At 39.0% G+C, this 24,914-nt stretch overlaps 1 protein-coding gene across 5 annotated transcripts in view; it reads left to right on the top strand.

Moving 5' to 3' along the window:
• The window catches only part of HACE1 (HECT domain and ankyrin repeat containing E3 ubiquitin protein ligase 1), an 80,559-nt gene that overhangs the window by 21,107 nt on the left and 34,538 nt on the right, over positions 1-24,914 (top strand). For 3 of the 5 annotated variants that reach the window (XM_026653962.2, XM_026653974.2, XM_024199523.3), the window contains 8 exons: positions 4,385-4,631; positions 14,532-14,851; positions 17,167-17,235; positions 17,971-18,058; positions 20,909-21,020; positions 21,116-21,213; positions 21,416-21,503; positions 23,272-23,421. In XM_026653962.2, coding sequence (XP_026509747.1) covers positions 4,385-4,631; positions 14,532-14,851; positions 17,167-17,235; positions 17,971-18,058; positions 20,909-21,020; positions 21,116-21,213; positions 21,416-21,503; positions 23,272-23,421 — 1,172 coding nt within the window. The remainder of the gene's footprint in view (positions 1-4,384; positions 4,632-14,531; positions 14,852-17,166; positions 17,236-17,970; positions 18,059-20,908; positions 21,021-21,115; positions 21,214-21,415; positions 21,504-23,271; positions 23,422-24,914) is intronic. The other 2 variants (XM_026653966.2, XM_026653987.2) reach the window with 1 other exon arrangement.

Raw genomic sequence — 24,914 nt, forward strand, 5'->3', positions numbered from 1 at the left:
TGTATGTTAGAGAAGTCCATTCAAAGAAGATTTTTTGTCTTTGTAAGCCTACTAAAATGTCCTGGTAGGATCTTGCCCCTGGATATGTCTGCTGACACCCAGAAGAAGCTGGTTCTTTCTTTGAATTTGCTCTAAGGAGCACTTCTGAGAAGCAGCTCCTGCCATTGACAATATCTTTTCTGCACCTTTCTCCACCTCAGTCCATTCTTCCTCTGTTGTTCTACATCTTTCATTGCTGTACGCAATATATAGTGTGTCGTGGGATATAGGTTTTACCTCAGACCTTGTATTCTACTTGCTAACTCTGTCTTGTACTCAAGTATCAGAGGGGTAGCCGTGTTAGTCTGGATTTGTAAAAAGCGACAGAGTCCTGTGGCACCTTATAGACTAACAGACGTTTTGGAGCATAAGCTTTCATGGGTGAATACTCACTTCGTCAGATGCATGAAGTGCATGCCACTACATGCATCTGACGAAGTGAGTATTCACCCATGAAAGCTTATGCTCCAAAACGTCTGTTAGTCTATAAGGTGCCACAGGACTCTTTGTCTGTCTTGCACTGACCTTCTTTGTTATTTCACACAATCTCGTTGTCAGCATAAAATACCTCTTACTTTCTACAGGAAAGTTTACCAGATTTAATTGCTTTCAGTAGTAATGGATTGGCACAGACTCTCTTGTCCCTTGCTAGAGAAGTGAATGAAACTTTCTCTAAAAGGGCTAACTTAAATAAGATAACTCCAGAGTGGAATTGCCTCATTAAAACCTTCTTGAAAGCTTTCTGGAAAAGGAGTGATTTAGAGAGAGGGTGTTAATTGGATAGATTCTCTGCATCAAGGAAAGGAAAGGACTTGTTCGGGCAATGCTCATGAACTGTTTGAGGGAAGTTGGCAGCTTGCCCTTTCAATCAACAGGGGATCAAATAGGTCCCCTTTCACTCCCAACAAAATTTGTTTTACCAGCGTTGTTGAGTATGGATCCAAATTGTAGGTCAGAGCTTCCTACTATGTCTAGAACTTCAGATTCTTCCACAGACTCATTTGTTGCCTTCTCCTTTTGACATGGATCTACTTCACTAGATAAACATTAAAGGTATATTTAAAAAATATATTTGTTCATCTCTACTTAAACAACATTAAAGTGCATTGGTTTAATGCCATTTTAATTTTATGTATTGCATACAAAGATGAACTCACTTTTTTTTGTTCTTGTTTTAAAAGACCTGTAGACATTTGAGTTGAACACCAGATTAATAGCATACATTGTTGCAATGCATTTTTTTAGGTTTCTAAATTCATGGAGTCCCAACAAATGTACCACCGTGTAAGATGGTGGTATCACAAACAGCACAGAATCCTGCTGAAACATGAAAGCAACCTATAGGAGTCAGCTAATAGAAATGGAGTAGCATTTTTGGATATGCAATGTGGAGTAGTTTCAAAAATATTCTTAATATTTTATACCTCAAAGGGTATAATTAAAAAAACTTGGCAAAATACTGTCAGATTTTCAAAAAAAACTCTTTGTTGATTATTCCCCCTTCCTACATTTCAGGTCATCTCTATGCTTCAGCAAGGTTTTTTAGTGGTTATTTTATTACCAGCATTGTGCAGGTGAAGAAATAGTACTTGAGAGATCCTGTGTTTAGTTCTCTGCCACAAGCTTCAAGTGATTTGCCCAAGGTCACACTTGAATCTCTGTGCCTCAGTTCCCCATATGTAAAATGGGGATAATACTTCTCCACCTCACAGAAATGTTGCAAATAAATTGAGGTAGTCAGGTATTAGTGTTGGGGGTCATGAGTACCTAGACCGTGTGTGCTGATGCTTGTATAGTTAACCTTCTTTGTAACTAAGGGAGGCTAGTTTTGCAGGTGAAGCAATGCAAGTAGTATCTCTTTTTAATACTCAGCATGTCTAGTATAGCTTTTCTGCAACATATATAGCAGATGTGGTGGGATACTTTTGGCAGAGGAGGACTGGATGGAATGCAATCCAGGATTCATTAATACTAGTTTAGGGAAAATGTTAGCTTATTTCTTCTTTTGTGCTGGTCATATACTTATGAAGCATTCTAAGCCTGGGAAGCAAAATATTGGAACCAAATTCTAATGTGGAAAGAATTGCCACTAGGCCATTGGGCTGATACACGTGGATGGATTAAGTTTTTCTCAGATATTTAAATTAAAATGTCTGTATTCAGAAACTTTGGTGGTGGCTAGATAAGAATCTCCCAAATGATAAATGTATGGCTATGACCAAGGCAATTTTCTTTTTCTTTTTTCCTTTTTTTAAATTTAACTGGGGAAAATGCAGCCTTTTCTATCATGTTGTAATACTATTTTTTGTTAATCCTGGTTTACAAAAAGCTCCCTGGTCAAAGATCAAATAACAGCAGGAAAGATGTGAACTCTACATATCACTTTTCCAAAAAGGTGTTATTTTAAATCCTCAAATATTTTAGTAGTAACTTTTATTTAAAAAAGGCAGTCTTTAAAAATGCAGTTTTCCCCCTTCTTTGTTTCCTTTTTTGGAGGATGAACTCTTTGACCCCATCAAAATCAGAACAGGTGCTGTCTTTCTTTGTCTAGTACAGTGCTTCTTCATATGCTGTTGGCACTCTAATGTTGCTTGAACCAGTTTTACATGTGGTTTGGTCTGGTTTAGGTTATCTTTGTTTAAAAATGGTTATGCTACCTTCTGTGACGGACAGGCAAACCATGTTTTAAGAAATATTGAAAACTGGCTCATATGACATTGTAATACCCAGTGCTTATATACTATGTATAGGCTATTGCAGCAAATCTAGGCTGCTTCCTCACTGACAAATCTTCTTTAAGGAATATTATAATACTGTTGAGGCATTATTGTGGTATGGTGTTATTTGGTATGCTGCATAGATTGGAACAACTTATGCTATAACATTAACATTCGCTAGTTCAGTAACCTAATCAGGGCACTGTAACAACACCCTTCAAGATAGTAGGCGAGCAGGTATATGGATTCTTATAACCATGTCACCACACACATCTCAAAAACCAGAGGGTATAATTTATTGCAGGGGTTTTCAACCTTTCCTTTCTGAGCCCCCCCCAACATGCCAAATAAATTCCATGGCCCACTTGTGCCACAACTGTTTCACTGCATATAAAAGCCAGGGCCAGTGTTGGGTAGCAAGCAGGGCTATTGCTTGGGCCACCACGCCACAGGGGGTCCCATTGCTCAGGCCTGGTTGGCAGGGCTTGGGGCCCCTGGGCTTCAGCCCCATGTGGTGGGGCTTCGGCTTTCTGCCCTGGGCCCTAGCAAATGTAATGTCGGCCCTGCTTGTCGGACTCCCTGAAACCTGCTTGTGGACCCCCAGGGGGCCCCAGACCCTTGGTTGAGAACCACTGATTTATGTATTTAAAGTCAGAGTTGACACTCAACAATTGTATTTGAATATGCTAGATACTAAATTTAACTCCTTGAAATTGTTTAAAACTGTGTTATGGTGTCTTCAGATTTTTCATAGAGGACAAGCATCCTTTTTACCAGGCTTGAAAAATTCTTGAAGCTTGGTTGTAAAGCTTGTTAACAGAAAGCAATGTGAACATGGTTGAGTCTGTGGTGTTTATTGAATACACTGATATCTAGATTATATATTAATAATTACACTGATGGTGCAAGGATACTGGTCTACAGTTGAAGTTCTGTCCAATCTAGTCACACAGGTATTAAACTTTTTTATTTATTTAGTAAGTGTGACTTTTTTGAATATTATTACATATATTACATTATTACAATATTACTTGGGGCAAAATACTAGCTAGCATGCTGTTCATCACTTAACTTTTTTTTAGTGGAAGCAGTGTGATTTCTATCATCCTGGTCCAATAGCTGATCGAGGCAGATTGGTCTAATTTAATATATTCAGCGCAGTATTTTGCTAATACTGGACTTTAGCACAGTCTCTTTGGCTGGCACAGTTCTAGCAGTAGGCTGAAAGATAATTTCACTTGGAGAAAACATTTTTCTTTTGAGTCAGCTTGGTTTATGATTAGTGGTGTGCTAAGACCTTACTGTTGTAGATAGCATCTCTTACCCATGCTTCAGAAGTGGTGTAGGTATATACAAACACTAACAAAATGTACCCTAAAAGTTTGTATTTGCTATTTTTATTTAGCTATTATTGCAAAATATCTGGAATTTAAATATGGTTAGAAATCAGTAAAAATTACAGCATGTGTTCCTTGACCTTTTGGGCTAGGGAAAAAGTCCATCATTTGTTAGCCATGTGTGTTGGAGAAGCATTAAATCCCCAAACATTGGGCTGTGTTTACACCTTTATATACTGAATCATTTAATTTAGGGAAAAAATACTTAAATCAATTTTTTTTTCCCCCCAGCTTGTCAAGTAACTATGAAGCTCAAATGAAGAGTCTCTTAAGGATCGTGAGGATATTTTGTCATGTCTTTCGCATTGGCCCATCCTCTCCCAATAATGGAAATGACATGGGCTACAATGGAAATAAAACTCCAAGAAGTCAGGTGTTCAAGGTCAGAAAAGTATATGACGTTGTTAGGAAGATAGACGTTAAAGAGATGAATTTCACAAAGCATGCATTCATTAATCAGACATCTCATGAACAGGAAGTAAGTTTGGTTGATACCCATATCTGTTTTTAAACTAGGCCCACCTCTTTACTTTTTGTGTAATCAATTTTTTTACATTACATTTTTTTACTGACCTATATCTTACCTATTCTTTTTCTCTTCTTAATTTCTCCTACTAATAATCTTATGTCATTTATAAGACATTTTAAATGTTTTAATTATCAATCTGTGTTTATTATGGTAGATCTTAGTTTTTTATTTCTGTTTTAGGTTTAGTAGTATAGCTTGTAATCTCAATGCTATAACATTAGGAAATATACTAGACTGCATTAATGTAAATCCAAAATACAATAATTAGAGATTTATCAGGTTTTGATCACTTCTCTTATCTGATTTCTCAAAATAGATTAAATTAATTTAATCTGTTTCTCTTTTTACTTTCATCACCAAGTCTTTTCTGAAGTAACCTTGTTTAAGAACTTTCAACCAATAACTTTATTATTGAATACTTTAAAACTTATTGGCTTTATAATATCTTGAAACATCTGCACAAAGCTCTGTTAATGAAAAGTCTCACCTCTGAATGTATATTTTTCATGTATATGATACTTCAGTAGGAAATTGTGTAACTTGCTATTTTGTAAAGCATTCCGTTTTTGCTATCCTCTAAATTCCTTCTTTTCAAAACACATCAGAGTTGTTACATTTTCTTTGACGTGAAAATCACGTTAGCATTGAGGTATGTATGTATATTGAGGGATGAATATATTGGTAGAAACAAAGCAGCCCCAAAAAAGAATACTCAAAATTCAAACCCTGTAATTCTTCATTTTGTTGAATAGTGTCACCTACTGGAAGGAGGGGAGAAAATATATAAATTAAAAAGCCTCTGTTTCAGATATTGTCTAATGCTTGATGGTAAAATAGTCTGTCCTTTTTCTCAGTGACTCTACTGGGAAATATGAAATCTACTGCAGAAGAAATATTGCTAATATAACTCAAGCTTTTTCCTAAAACTGAAATATTACAGTTGAATAACTTGATACGCAGGTGAACATCACTAAACTCTACTCAAACAGTGCCCTCCTTTATTGTCAACAAAGATTTAATGGCAGAGTGCTATGGGGAAGGTTTGAATTACTAAGATCACATTGCTTTCTCAAAATACACTGGTAATAGCCTTTTTACGCTATAAAGCAAACTTATATTTTCAAATACATGAGTTTAGTATATTTAACTATGTACTGTACTAACATGGCTTTAAATCTTAACTTGCTAATTAGCAAAAGTGAGAATTGCATGATGGGTCTCAGTTTGTTTTGTTTGTTTTTAGTGAAGTTTGTGTTTAGAAACCTTAAAATTTTGAAGAAAGGATTCTGCCTTGGCTTCCGATGGCTTTTCTGTCTTGGTATTTTAGCACAGATTAATTTTCACTTTCAGGTGTTAACCCTCATCTCCAGTTGTATATTTTACTTGACTAGCAATGGGGAGGGCTAGTTTAAAAGTCTTCAGTGGCATGTTGCAAGTAGTATGCTCCTTTTGGACTCACAGTATTCAGGTAGCTTAGCTGGTGGGGGCCAGACAATATTTGGCTCCCAGAAGACATGTTTTCCTCTTTAATCCTTCCTTAGGTATGTAGTGGTCCTGATCACTTTAATCCTTTTGGGAAGGAAGAAATGTCATACTGTGTCTGCCAGTTAACAGTGGTTACTGTTTGTGCTGTAGAGATCAGAACAGGCCTGGGAATTGGTCCTCTCTTCCCCCTCCTGCCCCTGGGTATAAAAGAGTAGCAGGGTGTCCTCTGTGAAGGAGCCCTTTCCTTTGGAATGTAATCCCCAGGGTCCAAAAGACCCTGAATCTGCTGACATTTTGGACATGCTGGAAGACTGTTTAAAAAGGCTGCAAATGGAGCAAATGTTACCCATGTTGTTGTGTAGGAAATGTGTGGCTTAATAAATATGATCATATGCAATCTGGTTACTCCTCTTAATATACTGATTGAGGGCCCCTTACTGAATGAGGGAGGCAACCTAGTGACAGGATGTGAAAAAAGCTAATGTACTCAATGCTTTTATTTGCCTCTTGTCTTCACGAACAAGGTCAGCTCCCAGACTACTGCACTGGGCAGCACAGCATGGGGAGGAGGTGACCAGCCCTCTGTGGAGAAAGAAGTGGTTCAGGACTATTTAGAAAAGCTGGACGAGCACAAGTCCATGGGGCCGGATGCGCTGCATCCGAGGGTGCTAAAGGAGTTGGCGGATGTGATTGCAGAGCCATTGGCCGTTATCTTTGAAAACTCATGGCGATCGGGGGAGGTCCTGGATGACTGGAAAAAGGCTAATGTAGTGCCCATCTTTAAAAAAGGGAAAGAGGAGGATCTGGGGAACTACAGGCCAGTCAGCCTCACCTCAGTCCCTGGAAAAATCATGGAGCAGGTCCTCAAGGAATCAATTCTGAAGCACTTAGAGGAGAGGAAAGGGATCAAGAACAGTCAGCATGGATTCACCAAGGGCAAGTCATGCCTGACTAACCTAATTGCCTTCTATGACGAGATAACTGGCTCTGTGGATGAGGGGAAAGCAGTGGATGTGGTGTTCCTTGACTTCAGCAAAGCTTTTGATATGGTCTCCCACAGTAGTCTTGCCAGCAAGTTAAAGAAGTATGGGCTGGATGAATGGACTATAAGGTGGATAGAAAGCTGGCTAGTTCGTTGGGCTCAACGGGTAGTGATCAATAGCTCCATGTCTAGTTGGCAGCCGGTATCAAGCGGGGTGCCCCAGAGGTCGGTCCTGGGGCCGGTTTTGTTCAGTATCTTCATTAATGATCTGGAGGATGGCATGGACTGCACCCTCAGCAAGTTTGCAGATGATACTAAACTGGGAGGAGTGGTAGATACGCTGGAGGGTAGGGATAGGATACAGAGGGACCTAGACAATTAGAGGATTGGGCCAAAAGAAACCTGATGAGGTTCAACAACGACAAGTGCAGAGTCCTGCACTTAGGACGGAAGAATCCCATGTACTGCTACAGACTCGGGACTGAATGGCTAGGCAGCAGTTCTGCAGAAAAAGAGCTAGGGGTTACAGTGGATGAGAAGCTGGATATGAGTCAACAGTGTGCCTTGTTGCCAAGAAGGCCAACGGCATTTTGGGCTGTATAAGTAGGGGCATTGCCAGCAGATGGAGGGATGTGATCATTCCCTTCTGTTCGACATTGGTGAGGCCTCATCTGGAGTACTGTGTCCAGTTTTGGGCCCCACACTACAAGAAGGATGTGGAAAAATTGGAAAGTCCAGCAGAGGGCAACAAAAATGATTAGGGGGCTGGAGCACATGACTTAGGAGGAGAGGCTGAGGGAACTGGGATTGTTTAGTCTGCAGAAGAGAAGAATGAGGGGGGATTTGATAGCTGCTAGGGGTTGCAAAGAGTCATAGATTCTAGGGCTGGAAGGTACCTCGAGAGGTCATCGAGTCCAGTCCCCTGCCCTCATGGCAGGACCAAATACTGTCTAGACCATCCCTGATACACATTTATCTAAACTACTCTTAAATATCTCCAGAGATGGAGATTCCACAACCTCCCTAGGCAGTTTATTCCCGTGGTTAACCACCCTGACTGTTAGGAACTTTTTCTTAATGTCCAACCTAAACCTCCCTTGCTGCAGTTTTAGCCCATTGCTTCTTGTTCTATACTTAGACGCTAAGATGAACAAGTTTTCTCCCTCCTCCTTGTGACACCCTTTTAGATACCTGAAAACTGCTATCATGTCCCCTCTCAGTCTTCTCTTTTCCAAACTAAACAAACCCAATTCTTTCAACCTTCCTTCATAGGTCATGTTCTCTAGACCTTTAATCATTTGTGTTGCTCTTCTCTGGACCCTCTCCAATTTCTCCACATCTTTCTTGAAATGCGGTGGCCAGAACTGGACACAGTATTCCAGTTGAGGCCTAACCAGCGCAGAGTAGAGCAGAAGAATGACTTCTCGTGTCTTGCTCACAACACACCTGTTAATGCATCCCAGAATCATGTTTGCTTTTTTTGCAACAGTATCACACTGACTCATATTTAGCGTGTGGTCCACTATAACCCCTAGATCCCTTTCTGCCGTACTCCTTCCTAGACAGTCTCTTCCCATTCTGTATGTGTGAAACTGATTGTTCCTTCCTAAGTGGAGCACTTTGCATTTGTCTTTATTAAACTTCATCCTGTTTACCTCAGACCATTTCTCCAATTTGTTCAGATCATTTTGAATTATGACCCTATCCTCCAAAGCAGTTCCAATCCCTCCCAGTTTGGTATCATCCACAAACTTACTAAGCGTACTTTCTATGCCAATATCTAAGTCGTTGATGAAGATATTGAACAGAGCCGGTCCCAAAACAGATCCCTGCGGAACCCCACTTGTTATACCAGGGGTAGGCAACCTATGGCACGCGTGCCGAAGGTGGCATGCGAGCTGATTTTCAGTGGCACTCACACTGCCCGGGTCCTGGCCACTGTTCTGGGGGGACTCTGCATTTTAATTTAATTTTAAATGAAGCTTCTTAAGCATTTTAAAAACCTTATTTACTTTAAACATACAACAATAGTTTAGTTACATATTATAGACATATAGAAAGAGACCTTCTAAAAACGTTAAAATGTATTACTGGCATGCGAAACCTTAAATTAGAGTGAATAAATGAAGACTCGGCACATCACTTCTGAAAGGTTGCCGATCCCTGTGTTATACCTTTCCAGCAGGATTGGGAACCATTAATAACTACTCTCTGAGTACGGTTATCCAGCCAGTTATGCACCCACCTTATAGTAGCCCCATCTAAGCTGTATTTGCCTAGTTTATTGATAAGAAGATCATGCGAGACCGTATCAAATGCCTTACTAAAGTCTAGGTATACCACATGCACCGCTTCTCCGTTATCCTATCAGAGAAAGTTATCAGATTGGTTTGACATGATTTGTTCTTTACAAATCCATGCTGGCTATTCCCTATCACCTTACCACCTTCCAAGTGTTTGCAGAGGATGGATCTAGACTGTTCTCAGTGGTACCAGATGACAGAACAAGGAGTAATGGTCTCAAGTTGCAGTGGGGGAGGTTTAGGTTGGATATTAGGAACAACTGTTTCACTAGGAGGGTGGTGAAGCACTGGAATGGGTTACCTAGGGAGATGGTGGAATCCCCTTCCTTAGAGGTTTTTAAGGTCAGGCTTGACAAAGCCCTGGCTGGGATGATTTAGTTGGGGATTGGTCCTACTTTGAGCAGGGGGTTGGACTAGATGAGCTCCTGAGGTCCCTTCCAACCCTGATATTCTATGATTCTATGATTTATTATATTTTAAAATAATTTTCAGAAGTGCCTCAAGTCTCGGGCACCTCTTCTTCCTTTAAACCAGGGGTGGGCAAACTTTTTGGCCTGAGGGTCACATCTGGGTATGGAAATTGTATCGCGGACCATGAATGCTCCTAAAATTGGGGTTTGGGCTGCAGGAGGGAGTTTGGGCTCCAGGAGGGGGTGCAGGTTCTGGGCCAGAAATGAGGAGTTCAGGATGTGGGAGGGGGCTCCAGGCTGGGGCAGGAGGTTGGAGTGCGGGAGGGGGTGAGGGCTCTGGGGTGGGGCTGGGGATGAGTGGTTTGGGGTGCAGGACTGTGTTCCTGGCTCGGACCGAGGGATTCAGAGGCTGAGAAGGGGGATCAGGGCTGGGTCAGGGGGTTGGGGCGTGGGGAGGGTCATGGGTGCAGGCTCCGGGCGGCGCTTACCTCAAGCTGGTCCCGGAAGCAGCGCCATGGCCTATACGGAGACGCGGCCAGGCAGCTCTCCACACTGTCCTGTCTGCAGGTGCTGCCCCTTCTGCAGGTGCCATTCCTGCAGCAGGAGCTCGAGCGCCAGATTAAAAGGTCCAACAGGCCAGACGTTGCCCGTGGGCCGTAGTTTGCCAACCCCTGCTTTAAACACTTAAATAAAAAAAATAGCCACAGTAAGCTGGCATGGAGAGATGTAGAGAGTTTGGATAGACCCTGAGCATGGGCTGACATGGAAAAAGCTCACATTTTGAGGGAAGAGAATAGCTTTGATATCTTACTGGAGGCATAGTTAAGATTCCATCCTTAACTCACTACAACAGACCCAGCCAAGCTTCATTTAAGAGATTCCAAAGGTATTAAAAGTGGATGTATTACCTGTGTCATGCAGATGATAGAATTCACTAGGAGTCAGCCCCTCTTCGTAGGTGAAGGAATCACTAGCTAATTAAAACTCACTGCTTGATTATACTGAACTTTGGCTGTGCAAAGAAATTCTTTGGTTAATATATATTTTGTTTAGAAACCCAAGTTTGAAGGAAATCCCTTTTAACTCAAATTAAGTCTACCTGTGAGAAGCCCCTTTTCTGTTTAGTTTGACCAGGTTCTAGTCTCCTCTCCATTATATTCCATTGAATACCTTGAATTATTTCAGATTCAAGGTCCCACATCACATTGCAGCTCTAATTTGTCAGTGATAGGCATGGATGGCTGCTTTGAGGTAGTCATTAGAAAAGGATCAGAACTTCTTGTTCTGCACTGTGTGTTCAAACTCACTGTAGATTACCTTTGCTACCTTGTAAACTGGAGGCAATTGGTCCAATAGGACCCTAAAAGAGCAAACTATCTTTGAAAAAATCATGCAGGCACTACTTCTGCTTATTCTAAATGTTTCTCCCTGCAAGCATGCTTCTGTCTTACATTGCTTAAGTCATAGCCAGTTTGCTTTTATCTGGGTCTAACACTGGGACTATTTTAAGACTCTAGAGCTCAATAAACTTGGCTAGTAATTCCAATAAATCCTAGTGTGAGCTGCACACTTCCAGATTTACAAATTAACTGTATTCCAGGATACTTGGATTTGAGAGTCATGTCCTTGAGAGTGGGCATCTTCTAAACCTGAGATCAAATACATCTTTCCTGGTCCGAATTCAGTTCACATTGGACTTAGTTCATCTTATTTCAGCTAGGTACTAACACAATGCAATCCAGTTAAGTGGTGGTAGTATATGCAAGGTTAGATGCCTCATCCATCGGTGAATTATAAATTGTGATGGTCTTATTATTGATTAAGCATTAAACAGCCCAAAGTTGATGATGCTGTTGACCAATTTCCCTGTGCATCCGAAGCAATATCCTTTAAGAGATCACTGGGACAAATAAACGTTAGACATGCTAAGCCTGAATTGTGGCTTAGTATTCTTTAGGCTTCAGTGCCTGTATTAAGTTTTTAATAATCTTGTTCTGCTGATTTTTTTTTTAAGTCTTTGATTTTTTTCTGATAGTTTTGTTAAATATGAGCGTGTACTAATGAACTTCTTTGCATAATCTCCCTGTCCTAATCGGAGAAGCCTGTAACATTTGATTCTCTCATTTCTAGAATCAAATTATGATTTTTTGTTGTCATACGGCTATTGCTTTTATGGACTAGAGGTTCCCTGCTCTAAATCTTTTTAAAACTAAAACATTTGTCAGTTGGCTAGAAGGTATTGCTGTATACTGCAGCATGAGAGCTGGGTTTGATTTCTGGCATTCCAGGTCAGTAGAGCAGTGGCTCTCAACCTTTCCGGATTACTGTACTCCTTTCAGGAGTCTGATTTGTCTTTCGTACCCACAAGTTTCACTTCACTTAAACGACTTGCTTACAAATCTGACATAGAAATACAAAAGTGTCACAGCACACTATTATTGAAAAAATGTACACGTACCCCTGGTTGAGAACCATTTTAGTAGAGAATGAAAGTGCTGCACAGGCAACATGAATAGGTTTAAGAGAAGGGGTAGTGCCATGTGTTACTGAATAGTAGCCTTTCTGGACACACAAAGAATAAAAATGATGTGACTCAAAGGATGTTTGATATGTGTACTAGAATCATAGAAATGTAAGGCTGGAAGGGGCCTTGAGAGGTCAAGTACAGCCCGTTGCGCAAGGAGAAAATGGAGATCAGTTACTCTTTCCTGATTCATCTTGGATATAGAATAGATCTAAATTCATTCTTGTCATTATAGAATGAAGTGTAAGGTCTGCATTTTTAAAAGCAAACTAAGTTGGTTTCTTGGTGACAACTTCAACTAAGTCATCCTGCTTAGGCATGGTCATTAATGTTGGCATAAAATGTAGACCACTTTGGAAGTGTGTGTGTGGGGATTCGCATTTGATAAGTCATAATGTTGAAATAGGAAAACAGGAACTGAAACTGTCTTGACCACAGCTCTGAATACAATCTGAATGAATTTGGGGTCAGACCTCCAGGAATACCAGTTTGGTGCCTGCAGGGCATAATGGAACAGAGAATTAAAAACAGGAGTCCTAAGAAATCAAGAAGGGTGTCTGACAAGCATCTGAAATACTTAGGAGAAAGCACACTTTAGAAATGCAAGGCTAATCGAGGAAATGCCTACCTAGCTTTGTCTTTCTGAGTATATATGTTAAGCATACAGCTACTTTTTAATCTGACTTTTCTGTAATTCAGTAAATCTTGTTTTTAATTACAAGATTTAAGTCTTACATTGTTTTGTGGTAAAGTCAGTCATGGATCCTTGGAGGGAAGCTAACCTTCTGATCTCTTGTGAGAAGTAATTGCAGTAAAAATGACACCTATGTTGAAGCACTTAGTTGAGGTGACCCCCAAGAAGTGTCATCCGGATACTGTTTTGTCAGCATGGGTGCAAAGAAAACAGATATCAGTAAGTGGCAGGAACAGAGTACTGAAGTTATAAGGGGAGAGGTCCAGATCCCACTTCTCAAGTACAACAGAACCCTGTTTATCTGACTCTCCCTGAACAGGCTCTCCACATTTACCAGACAACCAGGACTCCAGGACCAGAAGCGGGCGATTTCTCCTGTGGCCGCTAGATGGTGCTGCAGCATCACATTTTCCCATTTTCTGGTTTTTCCGGAATTTTGATTATCTGATCTGGTCTTGGTTCCAGTTAGACCAGATAAACGGGGTTCTATTGTACCTCTGCAATAACGCTTTTAAGAGGGAGAAGGGATGAGATGATAATACGTGTGTGTGTACAAAAGCTGCCTTACTTATTCCATACTCTTCAGTTACACCTCTAGTGAACTGTGGTCTTAAACAAAATAGATACTAAATATCTTGTCCTGTAAAAAAATTAAACTGCTCTATGAATATCTTTGCAAAATAGTGAATGAGATTGATGTTTTTAAAGGGCAGTGGGGAAACTTGCATAATTATTACCAATAAACTTGTTTCTAGCCAGTGAAATTAATCATATTAGCAATATGAACTCTGAGACGTTCATGATACTAGCAGAACTACTCATAAAAATATTAATTTTGGTCCTGCTCTGGCAAACTTTATGTTGATGGTCAGTGTGCTTGCATAGAGGCCTGTTGACTTAACTGGGGCTCTGTATAGTTGCAGGGGTCCACCTGATTGGAGCAGCTTGCTTGATCTAGATATAAAAAAGAACAGACTTGTTCAGACGTCGAACATTTCAAATAGTATACGCAGAATTGTTAGGACTTGAATTTCATCTCTCTGTCTCGCTGCCTGACCCTAGCAGTTAGGATAGCACTACCTCTGGTCAGTAGTGTGTACATAGCAACTGCTGGACCAACATGTATGTGTGAGTTTTATAAATTAAAGTTGGTATAAAACACAAGGTGATCATATATCTCTTCTTTATCTACTACGTGATTCCCTTCTCCCCCTCCTTTCTCCTTGGTTTTATGTGGGTTTTTTTAGATTACTGTATGGATATGTGAAAAGATTTTACGTGAACAAATACTTGACTCCATCTATGAGATGAGCTTTATTAGAATTTAATTTAGCAGCTTCACCATTTGCATGGAAGTCATGCTGTACTTGTCTTTGTTTATGGTGTGATCTTATTTCTAATATTCACAAATATGTCCAATTACATTTTTGTCATTTCCTTGTGCATTGCAGCCGCTGGAATTACTCTGGCACTCATTAGATGAATGGCTAGTTCTAATAGCTACAGAATTGATGAAAAACAAGAGAGACTCTGCCAACATTACATCCATTTTACTAAAGCAGAAAGGGCCAAATCAGCCTGCCTTTGACGCTGCAGGAACTGAGAGCAGAGAAAAGCTGTCTACTGACACAGGGGATTCTAAAGCGTATGATGTTGCCAGGAAGCAGGAAGCTTGTGCAGATTGCCAGGATGTTATCTCAGTGACAGCAAACAGGCTGAGTGCTGTCATTCAAGCGTTTTATATGTGCTGCTCCTGTCAGATGCCTCAAGGGTAAGGAGGATTCTGCTCATTATCTAAAATTTTATTTTTTAAAATTAGTCTGATTTCTTGTGAAAATATGAATGCTGACAAACTAATGACAATCAAGGGATTGCTCTGTGCTTCTTTCATTTGTTCAAGTATTTTATTATTTTTCATAACGCTTCTAAACAATGCAGCAGACCTTCCTTTTCGTAGTGTTGCTGCTGTCTCATGAAAACTCTTGGTGCAATTCTGCTCACATTGAGTATCTTGAGTAGTTTTTGCCTTTTTTGTCTTATTACATGTGATAGTTATGGGAAAACATGATCTCCTGGGGTTCAACTACTTCCACTTTATATTCCACATGTGAAGTCCTCCCTAGTTTCACATAATTGTCTTCATAACTGCTACTACAATTTTGATGTCAGAAAAATCAGAACTGTCATTTCATGCAAAAATAAGCACCAGCGGCAGAACTCATCTGACTTGATGTCGCAGAGAATTGTAATGGGATACAAAACCTTTCATCTCTAGGTCATGCCCACTCTGAATTCAGTCCCAGGTTAGCAGACACTAAAAAGCTGTTACCACATGACATCTGTTCTAATGGCCCAGGTGAAATAGATTGGTGGTCTCAGTCCAATACCTAGTGAGTAGACAAGAGTCTCCATTATAACTGAACTCCTTCTTGTTAATCTATTTGACATAAAGGATTGAACTTGTCTTGATAATATGCTACTTGCCCTATAAGCATAACATTGTTGATGTTAGTGGGATAGTGTAAGAGAGCTTGTATTGCTGCTCCCTCCGTTTTTTTCTAAGGCTAGAGTATTTCATTGTATAGTATTGTCCATGCAACACTTTTTTCACAAACTCAAATCTCAAAGAAAATGCTTCTGCTTTCATAAATATACTTAGCAGTAGGAGTAATAAAAAAACAAAACAAAACAACTTCTTGTCTAACTCTAAAAGATTAGATTTGAATCCAGAGGATATTCCCAACAGAACAAAATTAATTGAAGGCTAATCAGTTGTAGATGAAAGTTTTTCTGACACGTTGGGCAACATGTCCCCCCTTTTTTTTTTTAAAGTTGAGAAGGGAGTCAAACTTTTACAGTCTCCAACTCTTTCTAAATATTGAGTATATTTTGGAAAATAGATTAAAGAAAACTAGAAAAATAGGGTTCCCCCTCTAAGTGAGGATTATAATTACACACAACTTTTAACCACTCAATGGTTAGCACAATACTGAATGTAGATACAGGGTAGGCTTAAAAACATACAAATTTTTAAAAGCATTTGATATATTTAAAAATAACTTCCTCTTAACTGCCAAGACCTGAAGTTTCAGAACCGTTCTCCTGCAAGAACTGATAAATCAGAAGCCTAAAGCAGTGTAAAAGATGCGGTTCCCTAAAATGTTTGAGGTGTTTCATGTCATCACCTCTTGCTGGAGAAATACAGGTTTCTGAGATCAGGTGTGGGCAGGTGAAAGGTAATGATCATGTTAATATCTTTTGGCTTGGTCTATACTACAGACTTATGTTGGTATAACTATGTTGCTCACAGGTTTGGAAAATCCACATCCCTGAACGACGCAGTTATGCTGACCTAACTCCCAGTGTAGACAGTGCTATGTCAACAGGAGGGCTTCTCCTGTCAGCATAGCTACCGCCTCTCTGGGAGGTGGAATATCTACTGGGGGCGTAGGTAGCGTCTCCACTAAACGCTATAGTGATGCAGCTGCAGTGCTTATGTGTAGATAAGGTCTTAGTATGTGTGTTGTATTAAATGTTTTCGTTCACCTTCAGATGTTAATACCTTTTGAGATCTAGGTTAAACAGTTAAAAGCTCCACTAAAAACATAGTAATGTTAACATGCTCTGTATATTTAAATATAAACTCAAGATGTGAGGTGCTCTTAACATTATAGTAGAAAGGATGTATGCTAAATTGTATCATCCAATGCATGTGTTCCCACCTGCATAGTGAAAGAAGCAAAAGTCCTGCAGAAAAAGCATGTGATGATGCAGTTAGGCTGTAACATAAACCATACGCTCAGGAGAGCAGTTACCAGTCAGGCTGCATGGCCAGGCTTTGACACTTGACACTTCTTGCCTTCTTGATTACTACTGAGGATGCAATGTAAAGCAGTGTTTTAATCTTCTAGTATATCTAATTAATTATATACTTGAAAAATCCTTTACCGCAACATGATACTGGGATTACATAGGATTTTTTTACTTAAAATTACAAGGTTTGTTGTACAATCTTAAATTCTGCATTCGTTTTATTTTCAATGAACAAATTTATTTACAACTAAATACATTTTATTTGTATTACAGGATGACGTCACCTCGTTTTATAGAATTTGTCTGCAAACATGACAATGTTCTTAAGTGCTTTGTTAACCGGTAGGCCTTCAAAAAATTTAATATTTTTATTTGACTAAAATGTTAGTTACAAATTCATATTTAATTGTGATTCAGAGGTGTGTGTTTGCTGGGTACAATCCTGATCCAGCATGTATTCATACACATCTAACTATGCACATTAGTAGGCCCATTGAACTAACTCCGTGGAAGTACTCCTGTGCATAAATGATGTATGTCCACAAGCATTGCAGGAATGAAGCTTAAATGAGTACGTACCTAAGCAACTCTTCTGTATGTTTCATATCCCAAAACTTGTCAAGAAGGAACTAGAACTATTGGTCTATGAGTAGGTGCCATCTCCTACCCTGCTCCAAACATAGCCCACACGACAGGCCAAATTACCCTCCCTCTCCCAAGGTTTTGGTTTACTCACCAAAGGAATGCTGAATGAAACATACAGCCTAGTTCGTCTTCTCCTTATGCTTGGCTGCTTCCAAAGTTCCTCTGAGGATTGCTCAGTATACCCCCTTGTCCTCTCTCTAGAGAGCCTCTTTAGGTGAGGTGAGGTAATGCAAGCCTCCCACAAAGTGAGGCAGGAAAACACACTTTATGCAATGTCAGTGTTTCTTGAAAATATCCTATAATTTTTGTTTTGTTTAAACTTTTTAAAATACCTTTTCAGGTATTCTCAGTTCTGTCATGAGACTTTGGTTAGATCTGTGCACCTGCAACTAGTAAACTTCCAACTTAAAACATTTTTTTTTTTTTTTTCAGAAACCCCAAAATAATTTTTGACCACTTTCATTTTCTTCTTGAGTGCCCTGAACTGATGTCGAGATTCATGCACATCATAAAAGCACAGGTAAATGTTAAGCACTTTTTATTTATATCTTTAATACAACACTTTTTTTTTTTCATTTGCACATCCATAAATTACTGATTTAACTCTAAAGCCTGAAGGTTAACTACCTCTAGTATTTGAGCTTAAACAAATAGATTGATATTTGCCAGGGTGAACTTTTTATCTGCTATCTTTTCCATTTAAAATATAACTGAATTACTTTGAGAACAGTTGTGCCAACTGTTTCTGGCCCATAGCTGTACAATAATTAGTCTGAGTCTTCAATTTATAATTCTGCTATAGCTGCTCACTTCAGTCAGATATCCTGTTGCCAGGACATTCTCTTGCTCTCTGTAGAATACCTCCTACCACCTGTCACATGCCATCTGAGGTTAAAACACTTGGGTATTATTGCAATTGCTTGCTTTCTTTTTTGTGTTCCAGAGAGTTAAGTAAAAAGGCAGGAAACAAAACCCAGTACAATCAGTGTATTGCTGCTGCACACAAGGCCACACATGTGAGCATTGGCTGCAATGTGATCATTATCCAAGTCTGCACTAGTACTGCTAGTGGGTGGCTTGTGGGCAGCACTTTGTTTCATTCAGCCTTCAACAAATTACACAAGAGAGCACCTTTACTTCTGCGGATAGTCTGGTGATTTCCTAATATTCTCTGTAGTTCTGCTTATTAGAAAGACCTATGATAAGAAACCATTTTTGTTGGTTCTTTAGACCTGTTTCTCTAAGGATTTGCTCAAATCCTAAGAAGACATGTAGGCTAGCTCTGGGCCATGCTGCCTGAATAGCAAAAATCTCTTTAAAGAAATTCTGTATTTTGAGAGTTGTAAAGGTCTGGAGAGAATTCCCCTCTCCTCCATAGTCCACAAAGCAAAACCATTTATTTTAAAAACTTAGAGTTTATGAACCCATCTCCGTTGCCATGTGACTAACTTTTCAGGGTAGGGTGTGAAGGTTGTGCTAGCTGTCAGTCCCCTGGATGATTTTCAGTTCTGTTCCATATTGTACTCAGCCAAGCCCCGTATGCTGGTATCCTATCCACTAAAGCAAGTAAAGGCACGTTCTGCTTCCCCCAAGTAATAATCAATGGGGAGTGAACACACCTTTTGTCAGGCCTTGTTCTAAGCAAAATCCCATAACAGTCACCACAATTGTTTGAATGTCATGAGTCAAACAAGATGGAACTATGTTTCTGGTGAGATCTGCTGAAAAACATGTCATTTTGTATGGATTTCTAGGGAATCCTGGCTGTTTCCATTTCCATAGGTCTTATTTGCTATTGAATTAGAGGTCTCAAAAGTACTTTGAACTACTGTAAATCATACCTTTCATTATTGCTGTTATTTTAATGACAGTATTGACTTTTCTATCAAGGGAATTATACTTGGTTTTTTGTTTGTATCTTAGAACAGCTTCTACTTTTAGTTTTAAGATAAACCTGCAATGGTGGGCAAAACACCAGATGAATAAGGATTTAAAATATTCAATTTCTGAGTCAGTGATTCTCATGGTCTCTGGAGTATCGGGGACTCGACAATAAAACATTCTGAGAATCCAACAGTGGGGGTTTTGAGTGTTGTGAGGTGGGTCCATGAGACTTTTTCCTTTATTAAATGGAGGAAACAGAGAATCATTGCCCTAAATGAGGAAAACCTCTTTCATCAAACAGCTTCTTAAAAACCGGAGCAGTTTCAGATTAAGGCCCTGTCTCTGCTACATAATTTAAATAAATTTGTAACCACTTAACGGCATGGTTGGCCATAAACATGATTTGTCTCCACAACTCACTGTTCACAGTCAGCTGCCACAGTTGATAACCTGAAAACCAACAGTGTGGTGTTCTGCCAGAAACCTAGTTTGCTATATGATTGTCTTCCTGTAATCAGTTCTGCATTTCTTCCGCTATCCTGTGTGGAAAGGACCTTTAAGCTTGATGGTGTAATTGGTGAGGCCAGTCCTCCTTCCCTGAACACGTAATCCGCAATGCTGCTTTTGGCATTTTCTCTAAGCATTCTGTCTGCTGAGATATGTGTGAGAGAGCTGCCCACGTTTCCCACAATGCACTGATGCAGATCTCATAGTAAGTGCACATGCACAATTGTATTTTAATTATGGTTGTGAGATAGAAGTGACGTACTGAAAGACAAATACATAACTCGGTCGCATAGGTGTCATGAACTGGTTACAAAAGCATGGCTGTACTTGTAGTATGGTCATGGCCTAACTTGGGTCAAAACCAAACCAGACCTATTGAATTTCTCTCAGAATTGAAGAAAATAAGTGACTTAAAAAAACACACAAACCCAAACCATACTGAGTTTGCTTACTTTTACAGAAGACCTTTTCCATCATCCTATTCAATGAAGTCATATTATTGTCAGGTACTATTGATTATGGCCTCATTAGCATAGAGGATCAATGAGGAATAAGAATGGAAGCATATGTTTGTGTTAATATGTTAAATAGACAATGTGGAGGATAGTTTCAAAGAAAACATTATTCATGAGAATTCATTATTGAATTTAAAAGTGAGCTAATTGGTTGCAAATGTATTCAATTACAGATCTAACATTCAAAGCGTCTGGACATAAGCATTTGAATTGTTAAGTGTCGTCTTTTCCAGATGCAAAAATGAGCTATACAAAATGTTTGTGTATTCTTTTAGCAGGATTAGTGCTTGATTTTGCTTTCATTTCCTTTGTGAAATCTTGTTGAAATGTCTGCTAATTACTCTTTAATGAAGTCCCTCACTGGAGCTTAATATTTAAAGTGAATTTAACAGAATGCTTTGATTATTAGCCTTGAGAATGATTGAGTAATATATTGGGCATGTTTCACCTGTTTTGTTTTGTAGCCCTTTAAAGATCGTTGTGAGTGGTTCTATGAACATTTGCACTCTGGACAACCGGATTCAGACATGGTGCACAGACCAGTCAATGAAAATGATATCCTGTTGGTTCACAGAGGTATTACACTACAAGGACAAGGAATGCATGTATAAAGTGCATAATATTTTTGTGATTCTTTTAAGATATAAAATTAACTAGTGTTTCATATTTAGAGTCTATTTTTAGGAGTAGCTGTGAAGTTGTGTCTAAAGCAAATTGTGCAAAGCTGAAGCAGGGGATTGCGGTGCGATTCCATGGCGAAGAAGGCATGGTAGGTAAAACCTTCATAAACAATTTTTTGATATGCATATAAATATAATTTATACCAATTCTAACTAAAATTTGAATCTAAATGAAGTTTTAACAATACTCTTATACTTTTGCTTAAGGAATATATTTGGTTACTCATTTTGTTCAACTATTTGTAAAATTAAATTTCTTTGTGCTGTATTTTTTATCCTTTTGACATGTAGGGTCAAGGTGTGGTACGTGAATGGTTTGATATCTTATCCAATGAAATAGTTAACCCAGATTATGCACTCTTCACCCAGTCAGCTGATGGTATGTTGGTATCTCTTGTTCTTCTAACTTTAAATTTTGCTTCAGCAAATGTTCATAATCTAAGGAAAAGGTCCGCTAAGTTATTCATAATGTAAACTGTTATCAATTAAGGTATAATGGACAGAAAAAGTCCTTTGCTAATAAAGAAGTAATGTGCACTGTCCATTAACTACAATTGAGAACTAAGCAACTTTTATAAGTTGACGTGTTGCTGACTGACTTGCCAATATTGCTCTTTCTTTGGCATGGGTGGAGAAATTTTATTTTAGCTCCTTTTGAGTTCCCAGTTTAATCTTCCTTTCATTTTCCTGGTAGCAAGAAGACATACCTCACGCATCAGCAGCAGGAGGGTGCTGTCTTTCCCCTTGCAGTTACTTGTATGTCTGGGCTGGTGCAGGCAAGATATGGGGAGTTTTTTTCTTCACCTTTGACATCAGCCCCACAACTGGTTTCTGTAGTAAAAACAGCTGTTTATCTCCCTGAAATGGCTCTTCAGTGCCTGACTTCTTGTCTCTTGGGTACCGAACAGATCATCTAGCCACAAAGCTTTTCTCAGAAGTAGGGATTGTCTCACTCACACCTTCTACCAGTTTTTTAGGAAACTGCAAAGAGAACTCAGCCAGCAAATGTTGCATCCTGAAAGCTGGGAAAAAGGGTTTAGGAAGGTGTGTGAGAGAGACTGAACCTTCTGTCACTATGCTTTAAATAAATGAAAAGGAGTGGTTAGGCTCTAATCCTGCAAACACTTAAAGTATGTTCACAAATTTAGTCACGTGAATAGCCATGGAACTGCTTATGTGAGTAAAATGATGCCTGTGAATAAGTATTGTCGGGATTGGGGCCTATATGTAGTAGCTCATTATTACCCTTATGATGAGGGCATAATTCAGTCATCCCTGATTGTCTATTAAAATTCCATTTTAACCCATTTGTTTCCTACATCACTTTAGTCCTGCTGAATGTAGTACAGAAATTACAATCTGAATTAGAATATGCTAAAAAAAAAGAACAAATTTTTACTTCAGTGTTTCAGATAATCAAACAAGTAGATTAATTACTTAAGTAGAAGAAAAATAGCTTTGAAATAGACCACAGATGAGTACAGCTACACTTAAGTAAGTTGTTTGGCTCTAATTATAGTCTATTGAACAATGCACGCTAATTCTAAAAATCTGGAGAACTTTCTTCAACTTTTTGTTATGTAGAAAGATACTGAGAACTTGAGATTGTATAATTTTAATTATGTAAAGGAACATTTCCTCCTTTTTCATAGTGTCAGACCTTGCCTATTGTAAGTTGTGTCCAAGTTTTGGCTATGCATGTTTTATATTCGCTCTGGATGGCCTTTGTACTTTAATTCCAAACCAGCAAGAATGTAAATATTTCTGGTAAATATTCAAATTTTTGTCAATTCAATAGATTGAGGAGAAGAAGGTAAACACACTGTGGCCCTGGAAAATGTAATTTTTGTTTGAAATGTTAAGAATGTGTGTGTGCATCTGTTGCAGTTTTAATAAGTTGCAAAAAGTAATTACAAGTTTTATCCTGTTTTTGCCTTTTGATTCTTTTTTATTTTGGTCACACCAAGAAAATAGATCTATCAGAGAAGAGGGTAATGTGGATGTGTGTTTTTGTTCTTGTCCTACGAACAAATTACAACTGTTGAATTTATTTGAGAGGGTCAAATTACAGTAAAAATATATAGGCTGCAGTTGTATGATACGGGCTAAAACTATGACTAAATATAATGGCACCCTTTGTTTCATAGGAACAACCTTCCAGCCAAACAGCAACTCTTCTGTAAATCCTGATCACTTGAACTACTTTCGATTTGCTGGACAGATCTTGGGTTTAGCTCTGAATCACAGGCAGCTGGTCAACATTTACTTCACAAGGTCATTCTACAAGCATATTCTTGGTATGGTTCTATTAAAATCCTGTTTTAGACAACTAATTCATTTCAGTAAATGATATAAATGATGTGGCTTGGTGGTACAGTTACTTATGCACTAGGCTTTCATCGTTGGTGACCTATGGTAAAAAATGGTGGATGTGAAAGTAAGTCTTTGTTTACATCAGAGTTACAGCATAATACAACATGACTGGCATTCTCTGAAGAAAGGCTTAGATTGGAATAGTAAAGTTGTCGAAAATGGAAGTACTTCTGTGTGGGGAAACTTAGTAGAGCAACTTTTGCACTATATCAACTGGAGCAAATAGCTAGTCCTTCACTCTTATTAACCAATATATGAAGCTCACTTGTGGATTTTTCTTAAGAAAAAATTAGTGCCACTGCTATAACCCCTTTAAAGTGTAAATATATAAATTAGTGGCCATTGCCTCTTTGTATTCGATTGTCTTTTTAAAAACATTCTTAGTTCAGAGACAAGAAGTACAGGCATTATAGCCAGCAGGTTCATTAGTTTCATCATGTAATAACACCCTGTTTGATATTTAAATGGTACGTTCATTCTAGACCTTGTTTTCCATGATTTATAATTTCTCAGATATGTTCTGGTCTGAAATTACTTATGTTCCTCAGCCTAGAAGTATGAGACCTTTCAGGAATTCTGATAAAAATCTCTTCATAGTGGGTCCTTGAACTCTAATTGAAACATTTGGAGTTTTAATGTAAAACTCTATCCCTCAGTGAGGGTGCTTGGTTTGATAACTTTGGAAAAGATTGACTAAGAAGTTTTTCCAGTGAATGAAAATAGTCTCTCTCTTCTCTCCCCTCCCCCCCTTAGTTAAGACAGCGTTGCAAATTTATCGAGGAAACTTGCTGGATATAGGTGGGGGGGGGGAAAATCTACTACTCCACTCTTACCATATATGCCCACATGCACACTCAGGTTCTCGTCACATAGCACCAAAGAAAATCTGTATTTTTACCACCACCAATATTAACAATTCCTTCCCCTGACAAATTTATTACTTCTCAGTAGTGGCTCATTGGTGCTGCTACAGTAGCCTTCTCAGCCTGTTTCCTTTTCAGTGGAACTATTTGAGTCATCATTTAGAATGTAATGTAAGTTTGTGTCTTTTCTATAGATTCCTAGAGGATAAAAATTCTAATAGAAAGGAGATTATTCTTGCTCAAGTTTTCAAAGAATTTCATACCAATTTCTATAGTACCCTTTTGGTTTCACCCACCTTAAATTCTTTGGGCTTTTTCCATAAGAGTCTCATGACTGCCATAGCTGCCTGTCCAGCAAAACCTCAAGTCTTTCTCCATTGGGAGAAGCCTAGTGTCTCAAAGATTGCCCCAGATGCAACAGTACTGTTCCAGACCCCAGAAAGATGCTGGAGTTCTGCTCTTTCTTCTTTAGGAATGGGGACACTAAGAACTGCTGGTGTCTTTGGCTCCTCTCTGAGGAACAAGAACATATCTGTTCTTCTTTGAGGACCTCT

This window comes from Terrapene carolina, unplaced genomic scaffold, assembly GCF_002925995.2.
Source record: "Terrapene carolina triunguis isolate 2854851 unplaced genomic scaffold, T_m_triunguis-2.0 Scaffold42, whole genome shotgun sequence".
In the NCBI taxonomy this organism is placed as follows: domain Eukaryota; kingdom Metazoa; phylum Chordata; order Testudines; family Emydidae; genus Terrapene; species Terrapene triunguis.